The 26,519-nt window shown below is 42.5% G+C and overlaps 1 protein-coding gene across 9 annotated transcripts in view; it reads left to right on the forward strand.

Annotated features, from left to right (window-relative positions):
• MBOAT2 (membrane bound O-acyltransferase domain containing 2) overlaps window positions 1–26,519 on the forward strand; it is a 150,919-nt gene that overhangs the window by 96,368 nt on the left and 28,032 nt on the right. For all 9 annotated transcript variants that reach the window (XM_034952578.3, XM_055108269.2, XM_034952575.3 and 6 more), the window contains 2 exons: window positions 19,535–19,590; window positions 25,027–25,081. In XM_034952578.3, the coding sequence (XP_034808469.1) occupies window positions 19,535–19,590; window positions 25,027–25,081 (111 nt within the window). The remainder of the gene's footprint in view (window positions 1–19,534; window positions 19,591–25,026; window positions 25,082–26,519) is intronic.

Here is a 26,519-nt window from a genome sequence, read left to right on the forward strand (position 1 = left end):
TGGCCATCTAGTTTATGGATAGTAGGTATTCCTGGAAAACATGACCTCATGAGCAGGACCAGTAGATACTGGACCACTGTGAAAACCTTCGTGATCTTGAGGAAGTAGCCCAGGTCACATTGTCATCATAGTGTAATGAAATTGGGAAATAGTTATATAAGTTTAAAAGAATTGCAGTCACTTAGAAAATTGAATTCTCCTGAGAATTTGCACCTATATTGGTCTTGTTCATCATGCATCCTAGTGCTTAGCACACGGTGGCATTAAATATATATTGAGTCGGGAATAATACTTCAGTACAGAAGAAAGTTGAAAATACAGTGAGAAAAATGGGGGAAAGTAACAGACAACACAAATGGAGAAACTGGAGCCATGTGGACAAAGCTGTGCCATCTGAAAGAGAAATTAAGAGCTTTGAATACTTGAATTATAATAAGTGAGAAATAAGCATTTATTAATAGTAGAAAATAGAAACAAAAAGCATACTTTTAATTAGTTTAATGTTGATAACAAATATTAACATTAGCAACTTAAGGTTAACGATACTGTAAAATCATGAATTTTCACACTGACCTTTAGAGTCCTGGGACTCTGCAGGCAGGTTCTGCAGGTGTCGGAGGAGCTCAGCAGATGAGGTTCTAGGTCCTCCAGTCTTGCTTCAGCCACATCTGCTCTGTATTTCTCTAGTTTGTATTTTGGGATTCCGTATGATATTTCATTAAAAAATATTTTGTTGCTCTTTTAACCATTTGATTTAAAAAGTGATTTACATAGCCACATTGAATTTATTGTACAACCATGTGGATTGGTGTTACTATGGATTTGTGTGACTCAGTCTTTATTGGGCTCTCACAGCCCCTCCATCAGTTTGATCTTGGTCATTACCCTTTTTATTTTCCTCATCAGCTATTCCAAATTCTTGGCGGTCTCAAGACCTTTACCTCACATTTCTGTGTTATCTAGGGATAGGCTAACTGCATTTAAAACAGTAACATTATTTCAGTGGCTCAACGTAATAAGAGTTTATTTCTCATTCACATTACAGTTCATTGAGAAGGGAGTCTCTGCTCCACACAGTCATTCAGGGAACCAGACTCCTTCCTTCTTGTGGTTCCACCTCCTTCAGGCTCTGGAATCCTCTAGGTGAAGTTGAGGGCAGGGTGGTGAGTGTGAGCAAAGTGAGGGTGTGCCTGCGCAACACTTGTGCCTGCATCCTGTCAGCAAGCATGAGTCACGTGGCCTCATAGATCATAGGACAATTGACATTAAGAGCATAGTGCATGTTTAAAAAACAGCTGTATAGGACGTGACTTTAGAAGTATTTTGCTGATATTTAAAAGGCTAGGTGTGGTGGCTCATGCCTGTAATCCCAGCACTTTGGGAGGCCAAGGCAGGTGGATCACCTGAGCTCAGGAGTTTGGGCAACATGGCAAAACCCTGTCTCTACTAAAAATGCAAAAAATTAAATAGGCATGGTGGCGCATACCTGTAGCCCCAGCTACTCAGGAGGCTGAGGTGGGAAGAGTTGCTTGAGCCCTGGGGGCAGAGGTTGCAGTGAGCTGAGATTGCACCACTGCACTCCAGCCCAGGTGACACAGTGAGACCCTGTCTCAAAAAAATGAAATAAATAAAAATAAAATGCCAGTTAAATACTTAAATGCAGTTTTAAATGTTTAAATATGTAGAAGAAAAACGACCTGGACTTTTTAAGATAGAAAACCTGTTTATAAATCTCCAAGTTTAAAGAATAATTTTTATCCATTAGGAGGAAACTTTTTTTATTATTTAAGTTCTAGGGTACATGTGCACAACGTGCAGGTTTGTTACATAAGTATACATGTGCCATGTTGGTTTGCTGCACCCATTAACTTGTCATTTACATTAGGTATTTCTCCTAATGCTATCCCTCCCCCATCCCCCCACCGCACAACAGGCCCTGGTGTGTGATGTTCCCCTCCCTGTGTCCAAGTGTTCTCATTGTTCACTTCCTACCTGTGAATAACAACATGCGGTGTTTGGTTTTCCGTCCTTCTGATAGTTTGCTGAGAATGATGGTTTCCAGCTTCATCCATGTCCCTACAAAGGACATGAACTCATCCTTTTTTATGGCTGCATAGTATAGGAGAAAACTTTTGACCATTATCAGTGAACTGATAAAGATTAGATAGTCGAATTAGCTGAAGGAGATCATTGTGGCAGAATGAACTTGAAGGCTCTTGTTTTTTTTTTTGTTTTGTTTTTTAATGGGCACAAGGGAGAAAAAGCCACCTAGAGACAGACTCTCCCCTTGATGAAGTATTCAGGCACAGGGAACCCTTGAATGTGTTATAATACATGAGCAGAAAAGATCCTGACTTGATCCTAATTAGAGTGAATATCATAGCTATTCAGAATGTTAGATGGCTAATAAGGTGGATTGGATAGTGGCTCACCCTTGGTGCTGAGCTGGTCTGTTGCTCTGATGCTAGAAAGTGCAAGAAGCAAAGCCCAGACTCTTGCTGAGGAATCAGTGTGAAATCTCTCTTTTATGGGACAGTTTTACTTGCACAAGAGTATGGAGAAACTGCGTGTGTGTGTGTGTGTGTGTATGTGTAAATTGTTAGGTTTAAGATACATTTAAAATGTTCATTAGATAAAGATAAAGTTATACCATAATACATAATACAAGTTTCTGTTTACAGAAAGGTTGAAAAGCTACTGAAGTTGGTTTCATGTTAGCCTCAGAAAATAGATACAAGAGAAGTATAAAACAACTAAATAGCTTTCTTCATGTCAGCAGTAATCAGTTAGAAAATATGATAGAAAAAGGATCCTGTTTCAAAAGCAAGAAAAACCATGAAATATGTAGTAATATGTGTAAAAAGAAATGTACAGAACCTGTGCAGAAAACTATAAATTTTTACTGTAGAACATAGAGTAACTGGAAAAAAAAATCAGCCTGTTTGTTTGAATAATAAAACTCAGTATTGTGACTGGGTGCAGTGGCTCACACCTGTAATACCAACACTTTGGGAGGCCAAGGTGGGAGGATCACTTGAGCTTAGGAGTTCAAGAGCAGCCTGGGCAACATGGTGAAACCCCATCTCTACAAAAAACTTAAAAATTAGCTGGCATGGTGCTGTGTGCCTGTAGTCCCAGCTACTCAGGAGGCTGAAGTGGGAGGATCGCTTGAGTTTCGGAGGTTGAGGCTGCAGTGAGCCATGTTTGCACAACTGTACTGCAGCCTGGGTAACACAGCAAGATCCTATCTCAAAAAAAATAAAAATAAAAAATAAAAACAACCTTCAGTATTATAAAGATAAAAATGGGGCTGGGCATGGTGTCTCATGCCTGCAATCTTAGCACTTTGGGAGGCTGAGGCAGCTGGATCACTTGAGGCCAGGAGTTTGAGACCAGCCTGACCAATATGGCAAAACTCGTCTCTACTAAAAATACAAAAATTAGCCACGTGGTGGCGCACAACTGTAATCACAGTTTCTTCGGAGGCTGAGGCACGAGAATCACTGGAACCCAGGAGGTGGAGGTTGCAGTGAGCTGAGATCACACCACTGCACTCCAGCCTGGGCAACAGAGCTGTCTCAAAAAAATAAAAAATAAAGTAAAATAAAAAAAAAAGATACTGATTCCCCCAAGTTAATCTGTTGGTGTTAATGCAGGTAAAATTGTGGAGTTTTGAGGGAAATTAGATAAATAAATTGAAAATTTTTCTCTAGAAGAATAAATGCTTGAGTGTAATGAAGTTGATATAAAGACATACTGCTGTCTGTAAAGCAGGAGTCATTAAAATATTCTGGACTGACAGGAATAGGCAAACCAAGGAAACCCGGATGAAGGACTGAGAAAGAGACTCACGGATCTAAGAAATAAAAATACAGAACAGCAGTGGTGGGATCAGAAATCCGTGGGGAAAGCTAGGCTGTACTCAGTAAATTGTATTGGGACATTTGGAAAGAGAAGAGAAAGGTGAATCCTTGCCCCAGGTAGAGATAATAGATTGTAGATGGAAGCAAGAACAGATTTTTTGGCAAAAACGTTCTGATTGGAATATGTTGATTTCTGTGGTACTGAAAGAGTTGCTTTTAGTGTACCCACCAAAAAAAAAAATCTACGTGAAATAATTGTTTATTCACATCAAGAATATATCTTAGAGCTAACTGAACCGTATCAGAGGCTTGGTAAATGTTTACTACTGCTCAGTCGTGTGTGCTCCTTCACTAAGGTTTATTAAGCAGGCACTGTGCATTTTGCTAAGTTCTTGAAGGCTTAGCCAGGTACTTTTGTAGGCAGCATTTTTTTCAAGTATAAGAAGAAGTGATAGACCATGTGATCTTGAGAGGTGAAGCCAGCTGGGCTTCTGGGTTGGGTGGGGACTTGGAGAACTTTTCTGTCAAGCTAAAGGATTGTAAATGCACCAATCAGTGCTTTGTGTCTAGTTAAAGGTTTGTAAATGCACCAGTCAGTGCTCTGTGTCTAGCTAATCGGGTGGGGACTTGGAGAACTTTTGTGTCTAGCTCAAGGATTGTAAATGCACCAATCAGCATTCTGTGTCTACCTAAATGATTGTAAACGCACCAATCAGCACTCTGTAAAATGGACCAATCAGCACTCTGTAAAACGGGCCAATTAGCACTCTGTAAAATGGACCAATCAGCACTCTGTAAAATGGACCTATCAGCACTCTGTAAAATTGACCAATCAGCAGGATGTGGGTGGAGCCAAATAAGGGAATAAAAGCAGGCCACCCGAGCCAGCAGCGGCAACCCACTTGTGTCTCCCTCCACGCTGTGAAGGCTTTTTGCTCTTTTGCTCTTCACAATAAATCTTGCTGCTGCTCACTCTTTTGGTCCCCGCCGCCTTTATGAGCTGTTAACACTCACCGTGAAGGTCTGCAGCTTTACTCCTGAAGTCAGTCAGACCATGAACCCACTGGGAGGAATGAGCAAGTCCAGATGCACTGCCTTTATGAACTGTAACAGTCACCGCAAAGGTCTACAGCTTCACTCCTGAAGTCAGTGAGACCACGAACCCACCGGGAGGAATGAACAACTCCAGACGCACCGCCATTAAGAGCTGTAACACTCACCACGAAGGTCTGCAGCTTCACTCCTGAAGTCAACAAGACCACGAACCCATCAGAAGGAAGAAAGTCCGGACACATCCAAACATCAGAAAGAACAAACTCCAGACACACCATCTTTAAGAACTGTAACACTCACTGCGAGGGTCCGCGGCTTCATTCTTGAAGTCAGCTTGACCAAGAACCCACCAATTCCAGACACATTTTGGTGACCACGAAGGGACCATTGTTTATCGCCAAGTGGTGAGTACCATCGGACCCCTTTCATTTGCTATTCTGTCCTATTTTTCCTTAGAATTTGGGGGCTAAATACTGGGCACCTGTTGGCCAGTTAAAAGCGACTAGCACGGCCGCTGGACTACGGACACGGGTGTCAGGCTTTCTGGAAAAGGGCTCTCTTAACCCCCGACTCTTAGGAGTTGGGAGCATTGGTTTGCCTGGAACCAGCTTCCACTTTTCCTGTACCTCTGGGCTGAGCTGAGGGTTGACAGAGAGGAAAGCCATTCAGCTCCGGGGTCCCGACAACAAGTTGGTTGACCCTGCGGCCATGAGCGGAACTCTCAAAGTCATGTCGCCCAAGCGAGACTCGCCCATCTATCCTATCTATCCTGACCCTTGCCTCCTGGGTCCTAATGCCTGTCAGACAAACTTCCTCTCGCCTCTCTTCTCCAAGGCTAGTCCTGCTTCTAAAAACCACTCCCTGTCTCTGATGCTTTTCTAGTTTATCCTGTAAGAATGATTTCTAGTATAAACTTCAGGACTCTGTTACCTTCTTTAGGCACCCGGGCTCACCAATCAGAAAGACATAATTTTTGCGCAAAGCCCCATCGTAGGGGGGACTATCTGGAATTTTAGAATCCCTCCTCAGACAAGCAGGCCTAACAAAAACTATTCGTGAAGCTAGGATACGGGGTGCCTCAGAAATTGTATCCTTCCTATTCATATAAGTGAGGACAAAAGGCATCACTCTTGTAACTCTGGAGATCCCTTCCCTCCCTCAGGGTATGGCCCTCCACTTCATTTTTGGGGCATAACATCTTTATGGTACATGGGTAAAGTCCTAATACTAACAGGAGAATGCTTAGGACTCTAACAGGTTTTTGAGAATGTGTCGGTAAGGGCCACTAAATCCAATTTTTCTCGGTCCTCCTTGTGGTCTAGGAGGACAGGCAAGGGTGCACGTTTTTGAGAATGCGTCGGTAAAGGCCACTAAATCTGACCTTCCTTGGTCCTCCTTGTGGTCTAGGAGGAAAACTAATGTTTCTGCTGCTGTGTTGGTGAGCTCAACTATTCTGATCAGCAGGGTCCAGGGACTGTTGCGGGTTTTTGGGCAAGGTTGTTTCTGCTGCTGCATTGGTGAGCGCAACTATTCCAATCAGCAGGGTCCAGGGACCGTTGCAGGTTCTTGGGCAGGGGTTGTTTCTGCTGCTGCGTCAGTGAGCACAACTATTCCGATCAGCAGGGTCCAGGGACTGTTGCGGGTTTTTGGGCAGGGCGAGAAACAAAACAAACCAAAACCATGGGCGGTTTTGTCTTTCAGATGGGAAACACTCAGGCATCAACAGGCTCACCCTTGAAATACATCCTAAGCCTTTGGGACCAATTTGACCCACAAACCCTGAAAAAGAGGCAGCTCATTTTTTTCTGCACTACAGCCTGGCCCCAGTATTCTCTCTCTGATGGGGAAAAATGGCCACCTGAGGGAAGTACAAATTACAATACTATCCTGCACCTTGATCTTTTCTGTAAGAGGGAAGGCAAATGGAGTGAAATACCTTATGTCTGAGCTTTCTTTTCATTGAAGGAGAATACACAACTATGCAAAGCTTGAAATTTATATCCCACAGGAGGACCTTTCAGCTTACCCCCATATCCTAGCCTCCCTATAGCTCCCCTTTCTATTAATGATAAGCCTCCTCTAATCTCCCCCACTCAGGAGGAAATAAGCAAAGAAATCTCCAAAGTACCACAAAACCCCCCAGGTTATTGGATATGTCTCCTTCAAGCTGTAGGAGGAGGGAAATTTGGCCCAACCTGGGTACACGTCCCCTTCTCCCTCTCTGATTTAAAGCAGATCAAGGCAAACCTGGGGAAGTTTTCAGATGATCCTGATAGGTACATAGATGTCCTACAGGGTCTAGGGCAAACCTTTGAGCTCACTTGGAGAGATGTCATGCTATTATTAGATCAAACCCTGGCCTTTAATGAAAAGAATGCGGCTTTAGCTGCAGCCCCAAAGTTTGGAGATACTTGGTATCTTAGTCAAGTAAATGATAGAATGACAGCTGAAGAAAGGGACAAATTCCCTACTGGTCAGCAAGCCATCCCCAGTATGGATCTCCACTGGGACCTCAACTCAGATCATGGGGACTGGAGTCGTAAACATCTGTTGTCCTGTGTTCTAGAAGGACTAAGAAGAATTAGGAAAAAAGCCATGAATTACTCAATGATGTCCACCATAACTCAGGGAAAGGAAAAAAATCCTTCTGCCTTCCTTGAACAGCTACGGGGGCCCTTAAGAAAATATACTCCCCTGTCACCCGAATCACTTGAGGGTCAGTTGATTCTAAAAGATAAGTTTATTACCCAATCAGCTGCAGATATCAGGAGAAAGCTCCAAAAGCAAGCCCTGGGCCCTGAACAAAATCTGGAGGCATTATTAAACCTGGCAACCTCGGTGTTCTATAATAGGGACCAAGAGGAACAGACCCAAAAGGAAAAGTGAGATCAGAGAAAGGCCGCAGCCTTAGTCATGGCCCTCAGACAAACAAACCTTGGTGGTTCAGAGAAGACAGAAAATGGAGCAGGCCAGTCATCTGGTAGGATCTGTTAAGAGTGTGGTTTACAAGGACACTTTAAAAAAGATTGTCCAATGAGAAACAAGCTGCCCCCTCATCCATGTCCGCTATGCAGTGGCAATCACTGGAAGGTGCACTGCTCCATAAGACAAAGGTTCTCTGGGTCAGAAACCCCCAACCAGATGATCCAACAACAGGACTGAGGGTGCCCAGGGCAAGCGCCAGCTCATGTCATCACCCTCACTGAGCCCCGGGTACGGTTTAACCATTCAGGGCCAGGACATTGACTTCCTCCTGGACACTGGCGCGGCCTTCTCAGTGCTAATCTCCTGTCCTGGATGACTGTCCTCAAGGTCCATTACCATCCGAGGAATCCTGGAACAGCCTGTAACCAGGTATTTCTCCCACCTCCTCAGTTGTAATTGGGAGACTTGGCTCTTTTCACATGCCTGCCTTGTTATGCCTGAAAGTCCCACAACCATATTAAGGAGGGATATATTAGCCAAAGCTGGAGCTATTATCTACATGAATATGGGGAACAAGTTACCCATTTGTTGTCCACTACTTGAAGAGGGAATCAACCCTGAAGTCTGGGCATTGGAAGGGCAATTTGGAAGGGCAAAAAATGCCCGCCCATTCCAAATCAGGCTAAAAGACCCCACCACTTTTCCTTATCAAAGGCAATATCCCTTAAGACCTGAAGCTCATAAAGGATTGCAAGATATTGTTAAACATTTCAAAGCTCAAGCCTTAGTAAGGAAATGCAGCAGTCCCTGCAACACCCCAATTCTAGGAGTACAAAAACCGAATGGTCAGTGGAGACTAGTGCAAGATCTTAGACTTATCAATGAGGCAGTAATTCCTCTATATCCAGTTGTACCCATCCCCTATACCCTGCTCTCTCAAATACCAGAGGAAGCAGAATGGCTCACTGTTCTGGACCTCAAGGATGCCTTCTTCTGTATTCCCCTGCACTCTGACTCCCAGTTTCTCTTTGCCTTTGAGGATCCCACAGACCACACGTCCCAACTTACGTGGATGGTCTTGCCCCCAGGGTTTAGGGATAGCCCTCACCTGTTTGGTCAGGCACTGGCCCAAGATCTAGGCCACTTCTCAAGTCCAGGCACTCTGGTCCTTCAGTATGTGGATGATTTACTTTTGGCTACCAGTTCAGAAGCCTCTTGCCAGCAGGCTACTCTAGATCTCTTGAACTTTCTAGCTAATCAAGGGTACTAGGTGTTTAGGTCGAAGGCCCAACTTAGCCTACAGCGGGCCAAATATCTAGGCCTAATCTTAGCTAGAGGAACCAGGGCCCTCAGCAAGGAATGAATACAGCCTGTACTGGCTTATCCGTGCCCTAAGACATTAAAACAGTTGCGGGGGTTCTTTGGAATCACTGGCTTTTGCCGACTATGGATCCCTGGATACAGCGAGATAGCCAGGCCCCTCTATACTCTAATCAAGGAGACCCAGGGCAAATACTCATCTAGTAGAATGGGAACCAGGAGCAGAAACAGCCTTCAAAAACCTTAAAGCAGGCCCTAGTACAAGCTCCAGCTTTAAGCCTTCCGACAGGACAAAACTTCTCTTTATACGTCACGGAGGAGCAAGGATAGCTCTTGGAGTCCTTACTCAGACTCGTGGGACAACCCCACAAACAGTGGCATACCTAAGTAAGGAAATTGATGTAGTAGCAAAAGATTGGCCTCACTGTTTACGGATAGTTGTGGCGGTGGCCATCTTAGTGTCAGAGGCTATCAAAATAATACAAGGAAAGGATCTCACTATCTGAACTACTCATGATGTAAATGGCATACTAGGTGGCAAAGGAAGTTTATGGCTATCAGACAATTGCCTACTTAGATACCAGGCGCTACTCCTTGAGGGACCAGTGCTTCAGATATGTACGTGCGTGGCCCTCAACCCTGCCACTTTTCTCCCAGAGGATGGGGAACCAATCGAGCATGACTGCCAACAAATTACAGTCTAGAGTTTTGCCGCCCAAGATGATCTCTTAGAAGTCCCCTTAGCTAATCCTGACCTTAACCTATATACTGATGGAAGTTCATTTGTGGAGAATGGGATATGAAGGGCAGGTTATGCCATAGTTAGTGATGTAACCATACTTGAAAGTAAGCCTCTTCCCCCAGGGACCAGTGCCCAATTAGCAGAACTAGTGGCACTTACCCAAGCCTTAGAACTGGGAAGGGGAAAAAGAATAAATGTGTATACAGATAGCAAGTATGCTTATCTAATCCTACATGCCCATGCTGCAATATGGAAAGAAAGGGAGTTCCTAACCTCTGGGGGAACGTTCCCTCCATTAAATACCACAAGGAAACCATGGAGTTATTGCATGCAGTGCAGAAACCCAAGGAGGTGGCAGTCTTACACTGCCGAAGCCATCCAAAGGGGAAGGAGAGGGGAGAACAGCAGCATAAGCAGCTGGCAGAGGCAGCAGAAAGGAAAGAGAGAAAGAGACAGAAAGTCAGAGAAAGAGAGAGGATGAAAGAGAGACAAAGAGAAGGAGACAGAGAGGAAGAGACCAAGATGGAGTCAGAGAGAAAGAGACACAGAAAGTCAAAGAGAGGAAGAGACAGAGACAAAGAAGTCAGAGAAGTAGTAAAGAAAAAACAGTGTACCCCTTTCCTTTAAAAGCCAGGGTAAATTTTAAAACCTATAATTGATAATTGAAGGTCTTCTCTATAACCCTGTAACACTCCAATACCACCTTGTTATCAGTGTAAACAAGGGCATAGCCCGAAAGCACTGAGGCCACTGACAGCCCGTAGCCTTCCTATCAAAAATCCTTAACCCAGCAGGTTTCCTAACAGGGGATCTAAATCTTAATTATCATACAAAGGTCCCATCAGGCATAGGAGGAACTCCCTTCAGGACAGGAGATAGATGGTTCCTCCCAGGCGATTAAGGAAAAAGACACAATGGGTATTCAGTAAGTGATAAGGAAACTATTATAGAAGCAGAGTTAGGAAAATTGCCTAATAATTGGTCTGCTCAAACGTGTGAGCTGTTTGCACTCAGCCAAACCTTAAAGTACTTACAGAATCAGGAAGGAGCCGTCTATACCAATTTTAAGTTAATATGGACTGAACAAGGTCTTATTAATAGCAAAGAAAAATTAAAATCCCAAACTTACAAGGTTTTCAACTAAAGTAAATTTTGCTAAAAGTTAACAGTGTAACATGCATTATCCTACTGCCACACACTCTCAAAGGATTTCTCAGTTTGCAGGAAGTGACGAAATCTATCCTTACTCTACAATCCCAAATAGACTCTTTGGCAGCAGTGACTCTCCAAAACCACCGAGGCCTAGACCTCCTCACTGCTGAGAAAGGAGGACTGTGCACCTTCTTAGGGGAAGAGTGTTGTTTTTACACTAACCAGTCAGGGATATTACGAGATGCCACCCGGCCTTTACGGGAAAAGGCTTCTGCAATCAGACAACACCTTTCACAACTCTTTTTTTTTTTTTTTTTTTTTTGAGACGGAGTCTCACTCTGTCACCCAGGCTGGAGAGCAATGGCTCGATCTCGGCTCACTGCAAGCTCCACCTCCCAGGTTCATGCCATTCTCCTGCCTCAGCCTCCTGAGTAGCTGGGACTACAGGTGCCTGCCACCACGCCTGGATAATTTTTTTTGCATTTTTAGTAGAGACGGGATTTCACCATGTTAGCCAGGATGGTCTCAATCTTCTGACCTCGTGATCCGCCCACCTTGGCCTCCCAAAGTGCTGGGATTACAGGCATGAGCCACCGTGCCCGGCTCCCTTTCACAACTCTTATACCAACCTCTGGAGTTGGGCAACATGGTTTCTCCCCTTTCTAGGTCCTGTAACAGCCATCTTGCTATTACTTGCCTTCGGGCCCTGTATTTTTAACCTCTTTGTCAAATTTGTTTTCTCTAGAATCGAGGCCATCAACCTACAGATGTTCTTACAAACGGAACCCCAAATGAGCTCAACTAACAACTTTTCTGGAGGACACTACAGCTGCAGGGCCCCTTCTTTGCTCCTATCCAGCAGGAAGTAGCTAGAGCGGTCATCGGCCAAATTCTCAATAGCAGTTGGGGTGTCCTGTTTAGAGGGGGGATTGAGAGGTGAAGCCGGCTGGGCTTCTGGGTTGGGTGGGGACTTGGAGCACTTTTCTGTCTAGCTAAAGGATTGTAAATGCACCAATCAGTGCTTTGTATCTAGCTAAAGGTTTGTAAATGCACCAATCAGCGCTCTGTGTCTAGCTAATTGGGTGAGGACTTGGAGAACTTTTGTGTCTAGCTCAAGGATTGTAAATGCACCAACCAGCACTCTGTGTCTAGCTAAAGGATTGTAAACACACCAGTCAGCACTCTGTAAAACGGACCAATCAGCACTTTGTAAAACAGACCAATCAGCCTTTGTAAAACGGACCAATTAGTACTCTGTAAAATGGACCAATCAGCACTCTGTAAAATGGGCCAATCAGCACTCTGTAGAATGGACCTATCAGCACTCTGTAAAATTGACCAATCAGCAGGATGTGGGTGGGGCCAAATAAGGGAATAAAAGCAGGCCAGGTGAGCCAGCAGTGGCTCCCGCTAGGGTCCCTTTCCACGCTGTGGAAGTTTTATTCTTTTGCTCTTCGCAATAAATCTTGCTGCTGCTCACTCTTTGGGTCCCCACCGCCTTTATGAGGCAGTAACACTCACCATGAAGGTCTGCAGCTTTACTCCTGAAGTCAGCAAGACCACGAACCCACTGGGAGGAATGAACAACTCCGGACGTGCCGCCTTTATGAACTGTAACACTCACCACGAAGGTCTGCAGCTTCACTCCTGAAGTCGGGGAGACCACGAACCCAGTGGGAGGAATGAACAACTCCAGACGTGCCGCCTTTAAGAGCTGTAACACTCACCGTGAAGGTCTGCAGCTTCACTCCTGAAGTCAGCGAGACCACGAACCCACCAGAAGGAAGAAATTCTGGACACATCTGAACATCAGAAGGAACAAACTCCGGACACACCATCTTTAAGAACTGTCACTGCGAGGGTCTGTGGCTTCATTCTTTAAGTCAGCGAGACCAAGAACCCACCAGTTCTGCACACAATCTGATAGCCACAGGTGTGCTTGTCATGTCCATCACTCCTTTTTAGAAAGTATTATTCACGTTCAGAGTCTAATTGTAGATGTGTTTCTGTGTTCTCTGAAATGAGTCATGGAAGGCCCCCCTTGGCCCTTCATTATCTTCCCCACACATGGCGCCCAGCAACTGTGTTGTAAATAGGGTCGATATGAATCATTCAACTGCCTGCAAGTAGTGGGCCTTTATCCTGGCCCATTCTGTGGGAGTGTCTCCCAGCCCTTGACCTACGTTTGATTACAGGAAACATTCCGTTTAGCTGCCACTAATGTAATTCAAGTTACCAGGAGTAAACAGAGATGGATCCATTTATGGTTTGCTTTGTCTGTTCCCCACCCTACCCAACCAAGCCTTTCTCCCTGAATGTATGTGTGTTCACAAAGCAGTGTGGTACAAGGTTCTTCAGAAACATGCAGTGTTGTTGTCACTCATAAGTGGAAGTTGAACCATGAGAACACGTGGACACAGGGAGGGGAATATCACGTATCGGGTTCTGTCGGGGGGTGGGGGCTAGGGGAGGGTTAGCATTAGGAGAAATACCTAATGTAGATGAGGGGTTGATGGGTGCAGCATACCACCATGGCACATGTATACCTATGTAACAAACCTGCACGATCTGCACATGTATCCCAGAACTTAGAGTATTAAAAAAAAAAAAAAAAAGCAGTGTTTTCCTGAGGCTGAGAAGCTGGTGACAGGCCTGCAGGGCCTCCTTGATGTGTGCCCTCTCACCCGTTCTTTCTTCTTCAGTTCTGCTGCTTATCCCAGTGTCTCTCCTTGGAACATCCTTCCAGCCATATCTGCATGTCCAAACTTCTGCAGTCTTAAAGGCCCAAACTAAATGACTCTTGTTTGAAATGCATTCCCTCAGCTCTCTCTGTGCAGATCTTCAAATAGCTCACTGGGCAGTGGATACTTTGTTATGTAGTTTATTCACATACCTTTCATTTCCTGTTCTCAAGAGAAAGCTTCTCCAGAAACAGCACTTCCCTTTTGATTATTAGGTCCCTTCCGCGCCACTGGCTTCTTAGCAGTTCTGGCAGTTACTATGCAAATGTGTGAATGGGAGAAGGGACCCAGCTCCTATTAAACATCTGCTGTGTCTCAGATACTATTGAATTTAATCCACACAGCGGCATTATTATCCCTTGTGTTTTATAGGTAACCGTTTTGAGAAAAGTTAAATAACTTCCTTGTCTTCCACAGCTGATGCGGGGTCAGGATTAAGTGTTCTGACTCTTATGTCCAGCTGCCTATGTACCCTGCTGTCTAGGGCCTCTTGTGCCAAGCGTGCCTGAAGCTGCAGTCCTGATTTCCCTTCTCAGTCAGCTTTCTCCTCCTAGTTAGTTACCCTGGTCAAAAACCTTGGTGGTTCCAGGTATGAAACCCCACATTGGATACATTATCAAATCCCATTGACTTTCCTTTCAGAATAGATCTAGAGGTGACTTCAGACCTCCTGTGCTGTTACCCTGGTCTAAGCCACCGTCTCCCCCTGCCCACCTCCCCTGCCTCCTCCCCCACCCCCTCCCCCTGCCTCTGGTGCCCCCACAGTCTTTTTTCAACCTAGAGTCAGAATATATTCTTTTAAAACCAAGTCACTCTTTTGCCTAAAATCCTCCAGTAGTTTCCCGTGTCACTCAGATCCAAGCCTGTGTCCTCGCTCTGCAGAGCCTGCTGGATCCGGTGTCCTGCTTGCCATCTTTAACTTCTGTTCCTGTCCTCCTTGCTCATCACATTGGCCTCCGTACTGATCCTCCAACATGCCAGTCACACTTCTTCCTGGGGCTGTTGAACTTACTTTTCTCTCTTCCTGGAATATTTTTACCCCAGGCCTCCACAGAGCTTGTCGTCTATTTCACTGTCATCTTCTGGGTGAGGCCGGTTCCCACCTGTGTTCTGTATTCCTTAGGCCCCTTACCCTGCTTCATTTCACTGCCCAGGACTGGCAGCATCTGACACACTGTGTCTTTTACCTGTTTGTTTGTTTATAATCTGTCTCTCTCCAGTACAGTATAAATTTCATAGCAGCAAGGACTTGGCCTGTCTTGTTCACATTGTATCTTTGGCACATAGAACAGTACTTGGTGCATCTTAGGTGCTCATTAATTAAATACTTTTTTTTTTCTGAATGGAGCAGTAAGTAAATGAATGAATGGATGACTAAGACCAATGGCCTTTTCTATTATCTCTCACTTTGTATTCATTTGGTGTTAGGTAAGTGGGGTTACTTGGTGTCAGTGGATCTTGTTTGGTTGAAAGGGTACTTGTACACTTAGGATAACTGAGGTGAACAGTTAACAGTTTGCCTCCGTTGCTGGGTAACACATGTCCTGGTGGCAAGCTGTTACCTAGTAGATGCTTTTAGTTGATTTGTAGCATTAATATACAGACTTCCCTTAAGCTTAGTGGTCTCCCAGAGATAATGGAACAATCATGAAAGTAATTGTTCATTTTTAGCATTCATTATCTTGTAATGTTTAACTACATTTGAGTTTTACTGTGTAATAGAACCAAATCCTACTATTCTTGTTCTTTGTAGAGAAAAAAGTGTGTGAATATATTTTTTAACTTTTTCATCCTTTGTTTTATTTCAGAAAGTCTGGAGTTTTTACTTCAGCTGAATTTTTTAATATTAGCTGAAACTGTTACATCAGTTGAAGTATTACTTTGGACAGTTATATTTCATATTTTCCCACATTCTTAGCAGAGTATCACTGGAAGGAAATTTCGGTAATACCACTTAAATATACTAATGTTGTCCTATAGAAGGAAACGGAAGCTCCATCCTGAGGCCCTGACCTCACTCTGGAAGTTCCAAAGCCTTCTGCTTCTCCTACCTTCTCCAGCTTCCCATTTCCATCCTAGGGAAACAGGAGGTTCTTTCCAATTCGTGTCAAGGTATCCCAGACTTTTCTAGGGCCCAGGAAGTGGTTAGATACTGAAGCTCCATTAATACAAAGTCAACAGATATTTAATAGTTAAAATGTCAGTAAAGATGTAAGTGAAATAGTTGTGTGAATCACCCTAATTGTCCTGAACCAGAGATTTATGAACAAAATATGCTGTTAAGAAAGCCCACTGCAGTTACCTCCCTGTGCACCATTGCACTGTTTTTGTTGTAAGTGCTTCCTGCACAGTCGTTCCTGCTGCGGAAGGGTGAGATATGCCCTTTCCCATCAGTCTTTCTTGTCTCCCAGCCATATACCTGCTGCGTTGGACTCATATGTCTGTTTTGCCCTCCAATTTGCATTTCTGAGCTCTCTTTAATCTGCTCATCCCTTACTGAACTTTTCCTATAATCCTTTCTTATTTTCATCCATAACATACTCCTGCATAGTTCCCTGTGATAATTTTGTCTTCTGTCTTTCTGTTTCTCCATGTGCTATGCACCGGCTGATGGGTTGGACCAGAAGCCTTGGGACTGCCATCCACTTAAAACAAAGGGAATGTGTTGAGCTAATGACCATCAGGAAATGAAACCAAAATATGATGAAGCATTTCTATAAACCAGTCACCACACTGATAGTGTATTAGGTGCCAGGTACTGAAGGCACAGAAATAATTAAAGCTGTGTTCCTAACTGTTGAGTAGCTCATGGGCTTTTTGTAGTAATAGAAAAGTAAACAAATCATTACAATATATAATAAATGCTTTCAAGCACAGATGAGAAAGAACAGATGGGAGAGAGTATAATTAACCTACAGAAGGAATAATAGATCTTGACTGGACACTTAGATTCAGTTTATTTGATATTTTAAAAATATTTATTGGCCAGGCACGGTGGCTCACACCTGTAATTTCAGTACTTTTGAGAGGCTGAGGTGGGTGGATCGCTTAAGCCCAGGAGTTTGAGACCAGCCTGGGCAACATAGCAAAACCCCGTGTCTACAAAAAATTTAAAAATTACCCACGTGTGGTAGCATGTACCTGTAGTGTCAGCTGCTTTGGAGGCTGAGGTGGGAGGATCACTTGAGCCCAGAAGGTCAAGGCTTCAGTCATCCGAGATTGCACCACTGCACTCCAGCCTGGGTGACAGAGTGAGACCCTGATGAAAAAGACATTTTGTTAAATTTAGCACATATTTTGTGCCAGACACTGTGCTACATGCTGGAGATTCAGTGGTGAACAAGATTGTTAGGTTCCTTGCCTCATGGACTTTCTTAAAAAGGGAGAGATTTTAAAACAACCACTGAGATTTAATAAAGAAAACAACTATGAATGTGAAAACACCTTGAAGGAAACAAACAAGGACTAAGATGAAATGAAGAGTATTTGCGTGCGTGTGTGTGTGTGTGTGTGTTTTTGTGGGCACAGGGGAAGCTACTTGAGATAGAGTTGTCCAGTGGGCCTCTTGTGTGAAGTGACTCTTCAAGCTGATTCATGAAGAGGGAGGAGTAACTTATCCTTGTAAAATGCTTCGAGGGAGAGTAGTCTGGGTAAAGGGAGCAGCATTTGGAGAGAGGCTGGAGTATTCAGGCCTGTTTCCTGCCTTCCCTGCCACTCTGTTAAGGCATGATTCTTGGAACCAGCAATACAGCTACATGTCACCTGTCCTCCTAGCTACACGTCACTCATCCTCTCAGGTACATGTCACACATACTCCCAGCCACACCTTACCCGTCCTCCCAGCCACATGTCACCCGTCCTCCCAGCGCAGCTTACTTTCATAAGAGTTTCTGTGTCCTTTGCACCTGATGGAATAGAAGTTGCATGTGGGTTCAGGGGCCCAAGTGGGCACAAGAAGGACACTCAGAACACTTATTTGCATTTTTTTAACATCTTGTCTATGTATACCTGACAGCTTACTGTGTCACTGAATTGACAAAATAAATGTAATAATTATTTTATCAGTTGTTACTATGTTTTAAGGTGATGTGGAAATTAGAATTTGGAACTGAAGAGAATTAGTTAATTCTCTTCACCAGTGAGCTAAACTATGAAAAGAATTAGGCAGTGTGAGAAAAATGATTCTCTCCCCCAGGGAAATGGAAATTATAGGGCATTTTTATCATTTTCAAGGGCTTGAAGGATATCTATCTTGCAAAGCAGAAATAGCAATCGGGTGTTCTAAGCCACCTGGGGCATTAGGTTGGTTGAAGCATGATTTCCTGAGGAGTGAGTATGTAAATGTAAGAACTGACTTTTTAAGGGAACCTAAGAGAAATCTCCTCCCTTAAGCACTTCCAGTTTAAGAACATTTGTCATTGATGAGACCTTCCCGTTAGTTGAGGAGAATGAGCTGTAGCTTCTCAAGGGCCCAGGTCTGTGAATCAAATTTCCAGTGGTAGGAATGTTTAAAGCAAACCCTTGCTGCCGTTTGCTGACCTTGTGAGAAAGACACCTCTGTTTGCGAGAGGCAGCAGTTCGAGCTTCTGCACTGAGCGGTGTGGACTGCTGGAAGAGAGCAGGTCAGAACTAGACCCACGGGGGTCTAAGCCTCCCTAGCCTGGGGTCCTCTCCCCTCCTGGCCCCTTTCCTTGGCAGTGCATGGGGTGATGCTGCGTGCGCCACACTGTCCTCAGGATTCCGTGAAACATGTTCTCCTCTGCATGTGTATAGAGCACAGTCTACCTTGAGGCAAAACACAATTTTCTGGGTTTATTATATTATTGTTTCAAAAAATTAAATAACTTCTGGTCAATTGTTCTTCAATATAGTTTGTAAGCTAATGTAATAAAGGATAAAAGCCTTCCTGGTGGTTTTGTTTATTCTTATTTTATTTTATTTATTTTTATAGAGATGGAGTCTTGTTGTGTTGACCAGGGTGGTCTCAGACTCCTGGGCTCAAGCGATTCTCCCGCCTCAGCCTCCCAAAGTGCTGAGATTACAGGCATGAGCCACCGTGCCCAGCCTTAACTGTTTTTTAATACTGTCTGTAAGCTAATGTCATCTTTAAAGGTTAAGATGCATCCTGGTGGTTTTCTTATGTGGATGTGTTTTTTCCTTTCTAAGTTATTCATTCAATTATAGTAATTATAAGATATGGGAAAATAATGCCATTTTTTTCTTATGATTTTAAAGTCCTTTTTCCTTTAAAATACATCATGATTTCAGTGCCTTAGATGGCTGTGTTTAGAGTCTGTAACTCCTCGGTGCCTAGTTTTTAGAATAGGGAGTTGAGAGTCTGTCCATGATATGTTGAAGAAAGTACTGAGCGGAAAGCAGGAGACTGGGGCCACATCTCATGCCTGCGTGCTTCTTACCTCCGGGCCTTGTTTTCTAATGTGTGAGATGAGGAGGCCGGGTTAGATCACTGGGTCACTGGAGATTTCTTTTAGGGGTGGAGCCTTTTTCTTTTGTTTTTCTTTTTTTGAAGCCTCGGAGAAAGTCCAGATCCCCATCGCCTATGCTGTCCTCAAATACATAACTCCTGAGTTATTGCTGAAATCCCTTGGAGGTCTTTTTTATGTTAAAAATTTCAGGATTTGTAGTGATAAAAGCAGAATAAACTCTTAACTCATATGTCATAAGTATTGTTTTAACTTTCTTCTTTTAAAACACTAATTTTTTTTATCTTGTCACAGCCCAATGATGATCATTACTCAGAAGATCACTAGTTTGGCTTGCGAAATTCATGATGGTAAGAATTCTGAAATTAATTTTTATTGCTGAAAAAATTTAATTCCAATAATCTTTTGCTTGAGATATTGCCATAACTTTCTGCTATTAGAGTAAGGAAATGGAGGGAGGTAAGATAGGGAAATACACTTAACTGTGCTTAGGATTATGAAAAATGCTTGCTTTCCTTCAGTGTTTTATCTTCGTTTTGAATTCAGTGCAGTGACAGTAGAATAGTGTGATTTAGTCATATGGCCCACAGTAGTGATAATTTGACATATAAAGGAAAGAGACATTTGGTCTAGATCAGGTTTTATTATTTCCTGCTTCAGCTCCTCGTTAAATTTTTATTATAATTTATGTGCCTTCCCCCACCTCTTCTCCTTGATATACACACATTCATAATTACATGTTTCCATGTATTTTTATTAGAAATATTTCTGTCTTCAGTGAGTGGACATCTAGTCCTGGCCTAACAGGACTCTGAGTCGTGAGATTTGGGCTCTGATTCCTTCGAAGACTGAAGAAACGAAGCATCCTTGTTAGAATGGTCATTTGTATGTAGCCTGCGGAGCTTTTGAGATGAGTTTGAGCCCTACTGTGTCTCCACCCATCCTGTGCCCACTCCCCGGGCAGGTTTTCCCTCTTATTGTCAGAGAACCAGCCTTGACAGTACTGTGCAGAGAGAGAGAGGAGAATTTTTCCTCTTGTCCCCTCTGGCTACTAACAAGCAAAATTAACACTTAGTTTTTTGAGGGGGTGGTGGAGGGAAGGAGGTGGATTAAAAACTCTCTGCTACTTGTTTAATCAAGTCTGCAGGTTAAACAGCAACTATCTTTCTGCTCTTCAGAAAAAGAAACACCACTGAGGGAAAATTCTGCATACAGGAGGGAACATGAGGATGTGGTTGGAGTGTGGGTTTTGATGGATGGGCAGATGTACGCTCAGATTCCAGTTCAGCTTCTTACTGCTTCAGTTTTCTCCTTTGTCAATTAACAGTATGATTCAGCTTGGAGGGTTTTTTCTTGGATTGTAATTTATGCACAGTGTCTTGTAGTTCTTGCATTGTGATCAATGAAGTGGGTGAAACTCACTCGACCCTGTTACTAGACTGTAGTTATAAAACTTACACTAGGAAACACTGTAGGTAAAAGCCTATAATTATCTTCAGGTGCTAGAACTTCTGTAGTATGCTGGTAACAGATTACTCCTGTGACACTGGAAAGAGAATATAGGAAAGTCGTGGATCAAGGATATAATTTTGTCCATAGATCTAGAAGTATCTGATGACAATATATATATTCAACTCAGAAGAACAACAAACCCCATTTTGTAACCTGTTCTTTTAAATGGATTTAATGGTAATTATCTCTTTAGAACAGTTTAGATTGTGATTAGTCTTGGCAGCATTTGAGGAGTTCATACACTTTAACTTTTCAAACTAGGTTCCTCTTCCAGTTTGCTTCAGTACATCCTCTGAGACAGTTTGCTGCAGGTCTACCACATCCCATACCACCTACCCCTTTATTCCCAAGGGATAGATTGAACCCTGTCTAAGCCATATTTTCTCAGGTAATCTTTCAGAGAAGGGCCTTATTATCTGTGTATTGGGGGACCCCAAGACCACTCCCAGTTTGGTGATTCACAGGACTGAGCATGTAGTTGAATTCATGGCTAACATTTATTACAGTGAAAAGATTCCAAGCAAAGTCAATAAAGTACAAAGGTGCCTGTAATGAAGTCTGGAAGAAACCAGGCACAAGTTTCCAGAAGTCCTCTCCCAGGGGAGTCACAGAGAACGGACTTATTTCCCCCAGCAACAGATTGTGACAACACCTGTGAAGTGTCCATCAGGGAAGCTCTTTAGACGCTCAGCACCCAAAGTTTTTACTGGGGGCTGGTCACATAGGCCCCCGCTGCCTAGCGCACACCAAAATTCCAGGCTCCCAGAAGGAAAGCAGGTGTTCAGAATAAACCACATTGTTGGCACAAATAGGCTAGACATAGGGGACATTTCCTATCGGTGTAGGGGACTGTGGACCAGCCAAGTTCTCATACACCAGCCGTGGGCACACCTTATAAGCAGGCCTTTCTAAGGATAGCATTCTCAGAACTATGTTAACTTGTTTCTGCACAGCCTGGTTCAGGACCACTCCTAGATGAAACCAAATAAATTACCTACAGCTGTGTCTGTTTCTCAACTATCAATCCAGTGGCATCATTCATATTTGCATCTTCAGGAAGCAGGTGTTATTTTATCTTTGGGTATTTCTAGGCATGGTTTTTAAGACATTTCATCACCCTCATATAATAGAGCCTGCTTGCCTTTCTGGCTTTGAATCGTGTATGAGATTGCTGAGGGCTTAGGATGAATGACTAAAATAACCTGCTGGCATGTTTGCTCATGAAGTCTGGCTTGTACTGTGGCCTTTAGGGATAGTGTAGCTGGTTGTCTTGCTGGCAGCTTCATTGATGTCACCTCACAATAGGAATACTTGAACCTAACAGAATGTTTGTACAGGTTGAATATCTCGTATATGAAATACTTGAGAAAAGTGTTTCCGATTTTGGATTTATTCGGGTTTTGGAATATTTGCATACATGTAATGAGATATCTTGGGACCCAAGTCTAAACACAGAATTAATTTGTTTTATATATACCTTATACACATAGACTGAAGGTAATTTATACATTATTTTTAATAATTTTGTGCATAAAACAAAATGTACATTGAACCATCAGAAACCAAAGGTGCCACTATCGCAGCCACCCATGGAGATAATCAGTGGTTGTTTGGCATCGCCATGATTCCTGACTCCGAATTTACATGAAAATGATAAGCAATCATTTTCTTTTACCTATTCATACGTAAGTACTAAACAGTGGAAGATACGCCATTCCATTAATTTAGTGAAAAAATGGTATGTTCAGGGTAACTAAGCAGCAGAGTAGAATCACTGGACTACCCGTATCAGCTGTTAGACACAGCAGCAGTGGCAGGCTTTCAGTCTCCACCTGCAATGTGGTGTCATGCCAGGGCTCAGAAGTCTTGTCATACCCCATTGTTTGCTGCACTGCCTCACTTGGACTTGGTTAGACTTCTAGCTTTAAAAAATGATATCTTGTCTTTAATTGGTTTTTGTTGATTCTTTTGGCAAGTTCCCAAGTTTTGAACTGAGAAGGAAGGCTGGGTTTGTTGTGCGTGTAGACTTTTGACACAAGTTTGTTCTATGCAACTCTATCCTTTAAGCTCTGTGTCTAGTTTTCTTGGTTACTTTACACTTCGAAAGCAGTAATCGCTTCTCTGAGCAACATGGCAGACTGAACTGGTGTAGAGGCCCACCCTATGCCAAACACTTGGAAATGCTGACTAAATATAATGACATAGTTTATGTATGGCAAAGCTTGAAATCACAAAGAAGGCTATTAACATGTCACTTGCCTGGTAAAAGCATGAGGGAAAAAAGGATAAGGAGTTTGTAAAAATTGAATACTTATCCTCATTTCTAAAGATGGCTCTTTTTTTTTTTTTTTTTTTTAAGGAAAAGGTGGACAACATATATCTGATATGGGGGAAGAAAGTAGAATTGTCACAAGTAGGAATTACCCTTTTTTGGGGTTTAAATCCTGATAATGTTTTACCGTTTTCTAATCTTCGATCATCTTTTTTTTTTTAAGTGTTTTTTTCCTCCTGATTATAAAAAGTAGGTATGTGATCATTGAGGAAAATTTGAAAAATACAAATTGGAAATACGAAGAAAAAATAATCTTCCATGTCCCTCCCCCAACATTTCTCAGAGCCAGACTTTTTTTTTTTTTTTTTTTTTTGACTGAGTCTTGGCTCACTGAAACCTCCACTTCCCAGATTCAAGTGATTCTCCTGCCTCAGCCTCCTGAGTAGTTGGGATTATAGGCGCCCGCCGCCACACCCAACTAATTTTTTTTTTCTTTTTTTTTTTTTTAGTAAAGACAAGGTTTCACCATGTTGGCCAGGCTGGTCTCAAACTCCTGGCCTCAGGTGATCCACCCACCTTGGCCTCCCAAAGTACTGGGATTACAAGCGTGAGCCACTCTGCGCCTGGCCCCTTCTTTTTTATTAATATTTCCTTTATCATCTTATGAGGCATGGTTTTCTTTTTACATAATTGTCAAAAGTGGAATGTGTAATATATTCCCATTCCCCAATTGTTGCATATATAGGTTGTTACTTTTTTTCTGCTATTATGTATAAAGTTGTGATGATCCTTGTCATAAATCTTGAATCACACCTTCAGTTATTTCCTTAGGGCTAGAGTTTTAGGAATAGAGGGTAGAAAGATTTCTAAAGTGTTTGCTATACTGGTTTACAGCAAGATGATGTGAGTTCCTCTTGGTACCTCATTTATTTGTTTATCTTCTGTCTCCCTACTAGAATATAAGTGCTATAAAAGCAGGGAGTTTGTTTTTCCTCTGCTCTTTCCTCAGTGCATAGAATAGTTCCTGAGGCATTTTAAGACAGTAATTATTTTCTTCTCATCTTTGTTTTATATACATATAAAATACATAAAATGTGTGTTTTACATAATTTAGATTGTATTATATGAGTAAGAGCCCTTTAAAATTTCTGCATACTTATAATAGGTGAAAATGGCATCTTGCTCTTTTAATGTACATGTAATGATTTATAATGAAAACATTATTAATCGTGAAATTAACATTTCACGTTAGTTGGCTACATGTATTCTACGATTTGTCTTTTCATGTTTTTAGTTTTGTCTATTTATTTCACTGTTTTTTAATTGCTTTAGCTTTGGTTCTTTGGGGGAATATTACTACTTTACTAATATTAATTTATTAATTTATTAATATTAATGTTGCTATTTGCTTTTTAATTTCATTCCCCTTTGGTCTTTAAATTGGATTTGAGGTATATATTTTTAAAGCATATGGATCTAGTAAATTGATGTGTAATCTTAAATAATATATCCTCCTCTTTGAAGAGAAATGTAAATAGATGGATGAAGATGATGTATTTGAGTTTGGTTTTCATGCATTGGAGTCATGGAGGAGTAAGGAAATTGCTCTTTGCTTTAGGTTGATCTTCTAGTTTATAGTACTCATGTGTAGTCATTTAAGTCATCCCATAATAGAAAAATTGTAATGCCCCTTTTCGAAAAGTCATAGCATTTACGATTAAGGATAATAACATTATAATTTTTAAAGTGCCAGCATTTGGGAATTCTTTAATTATAACTCCCCTTAGAGTGGAGTCAGATACCCAACCATGTGTTATTTTATAGAGACTTTTCACACGATCGAGGCTGTGTTGCCATGAGAAGGAAAGGAACAGTCATTATATCAAAATTAGGAATATAATAGCATGAATTTCAAATGAGGAAAGTAATGAAAGTGTGCATGGGCAAAAATGCCATTTTGGGGAGAAATCTTAATTGATGAGTACCTATTTTTGTTTCTCAGGGATGTTTCGGAAGGATGAAGAACTGACTTCCTCACAGAGGGATTTAGCTGTAAGGTACGTGCCTTTGCATCCTATTCTGCCATGCTTCCTGCGCCCCTGCCTAGGACCCACGTTCCTTCTGTGGCTGAGGCTGACTAGTCCTTCTAGAGGTACTTACTTCTGAAAATCAAGCCTCACTCCCTCCATGCACTTCCCTCCTGCCAAAGCCTGCTGGGCAGGGCTGGGCATCCCTTCTAGGGCTCCTGTAGCACCCTGCCTCTGTGATTGTACATTTGCGCCTCCTATGGGCCACGAGGTTAGCTGCTAAAGTTTTCATCCCTATGAGACTCTGAGTTCCTTGAAGACAGGAGGATAGTATTGTCTTCATGTCTGCCATGTAGTAATTACTGGTAATAATAGCAGCTACCATTTACAGGCCAATAACTTGATGGCAGGTACTGGGCTAAGATATAATACATTAATATAGCACATCGATGCCATATTTTGAAATAATAAAGAACCAGTCAGATAATTCTCATTATTATTTGAGGAATTCATTCTGGGATAAGCTTCATTTATTAAAGGCACTCTGATGACTAATCTAAGGAATGGCTTAATTTCACAGTGTCTATCTCAACTAATATAATTTGAGATGGAATACTCATTATACTTAAAGAAAAATTTCCCACAGATTACCTTGTTTCCAAATCTAGAATGAATAAGTGCATAGCTGCTAGAAGAATGAGATTGTTTGTGATATTATTTAGAACTACACTAAGTATTCATCTTTCATCCCAGGTAGCATGTCTTGGGGGTCTTTTTGTATTTTCCTGTCTTTAAAAATGTTCTATTCTGATATCCCCTATAGTCAATCTTTATGTATCAATAAATAGACACTTGAGTAGCTTTCCTGACGAGAGGTTGATTTGGTCTTGGTTCTTTGATCTTTAGGAGCCTTGCGCCATCCCAGTAGCTACTCATTTACAGACACTCAGCTGCCATTTCCCCTGTGCCTCTCACATCGAGAGCAAATCCCCAGACCTGGGTAACCCCACCTCTTCACCTACCTGAACAGGGGAAGAATGCTGAGTGGAAAAACACTGTCTTGCTGACTGGACTCATTTTGAATTTATTACCCCAATTTAAAATTAGGATCCTTAGTATCGCCAGTAGTACTGCATTTCCTCAGTCCACTCACTTGCCCACACTCTTCTAAGATGATATAGTCTCCTTCCTCCCAGACTTCTAACACGCCGTCCCCCATACTCATGTTGGTAGCAAAATTTTATTTTTTGGAGAGAAAAAAAAGCAATCCTACTTTGATTCTGCAACCACCAAATCTCCCATGCTGCCTGAATCTATAACACAGTGCTCTGCTTTCTTTCCTGGTGTCAAGTACTAGCTGTCCATCATCTAATCGAAGGCCAGCTTCTCACTGCTGCACGGAGTTCACTTCCTTCTCAAGGATTTAGCTGCGTCAGTTACTCCTGCCTGTTCACTCACTGATTTCTCC

Source organism: Pan paniscus, chromosome 12, assembly GCF_029289425.2.
Source record: "Pan paniscus chromosome 12, NHGRI_mPanPan1-v2.0_pri, whole genome shotgun sequence".
Lineage (NCBI taxonomy): Eukaryota > Metazoa > Chordata > Mammalia > Primates > Hominidae > Pan > Pan paniscus.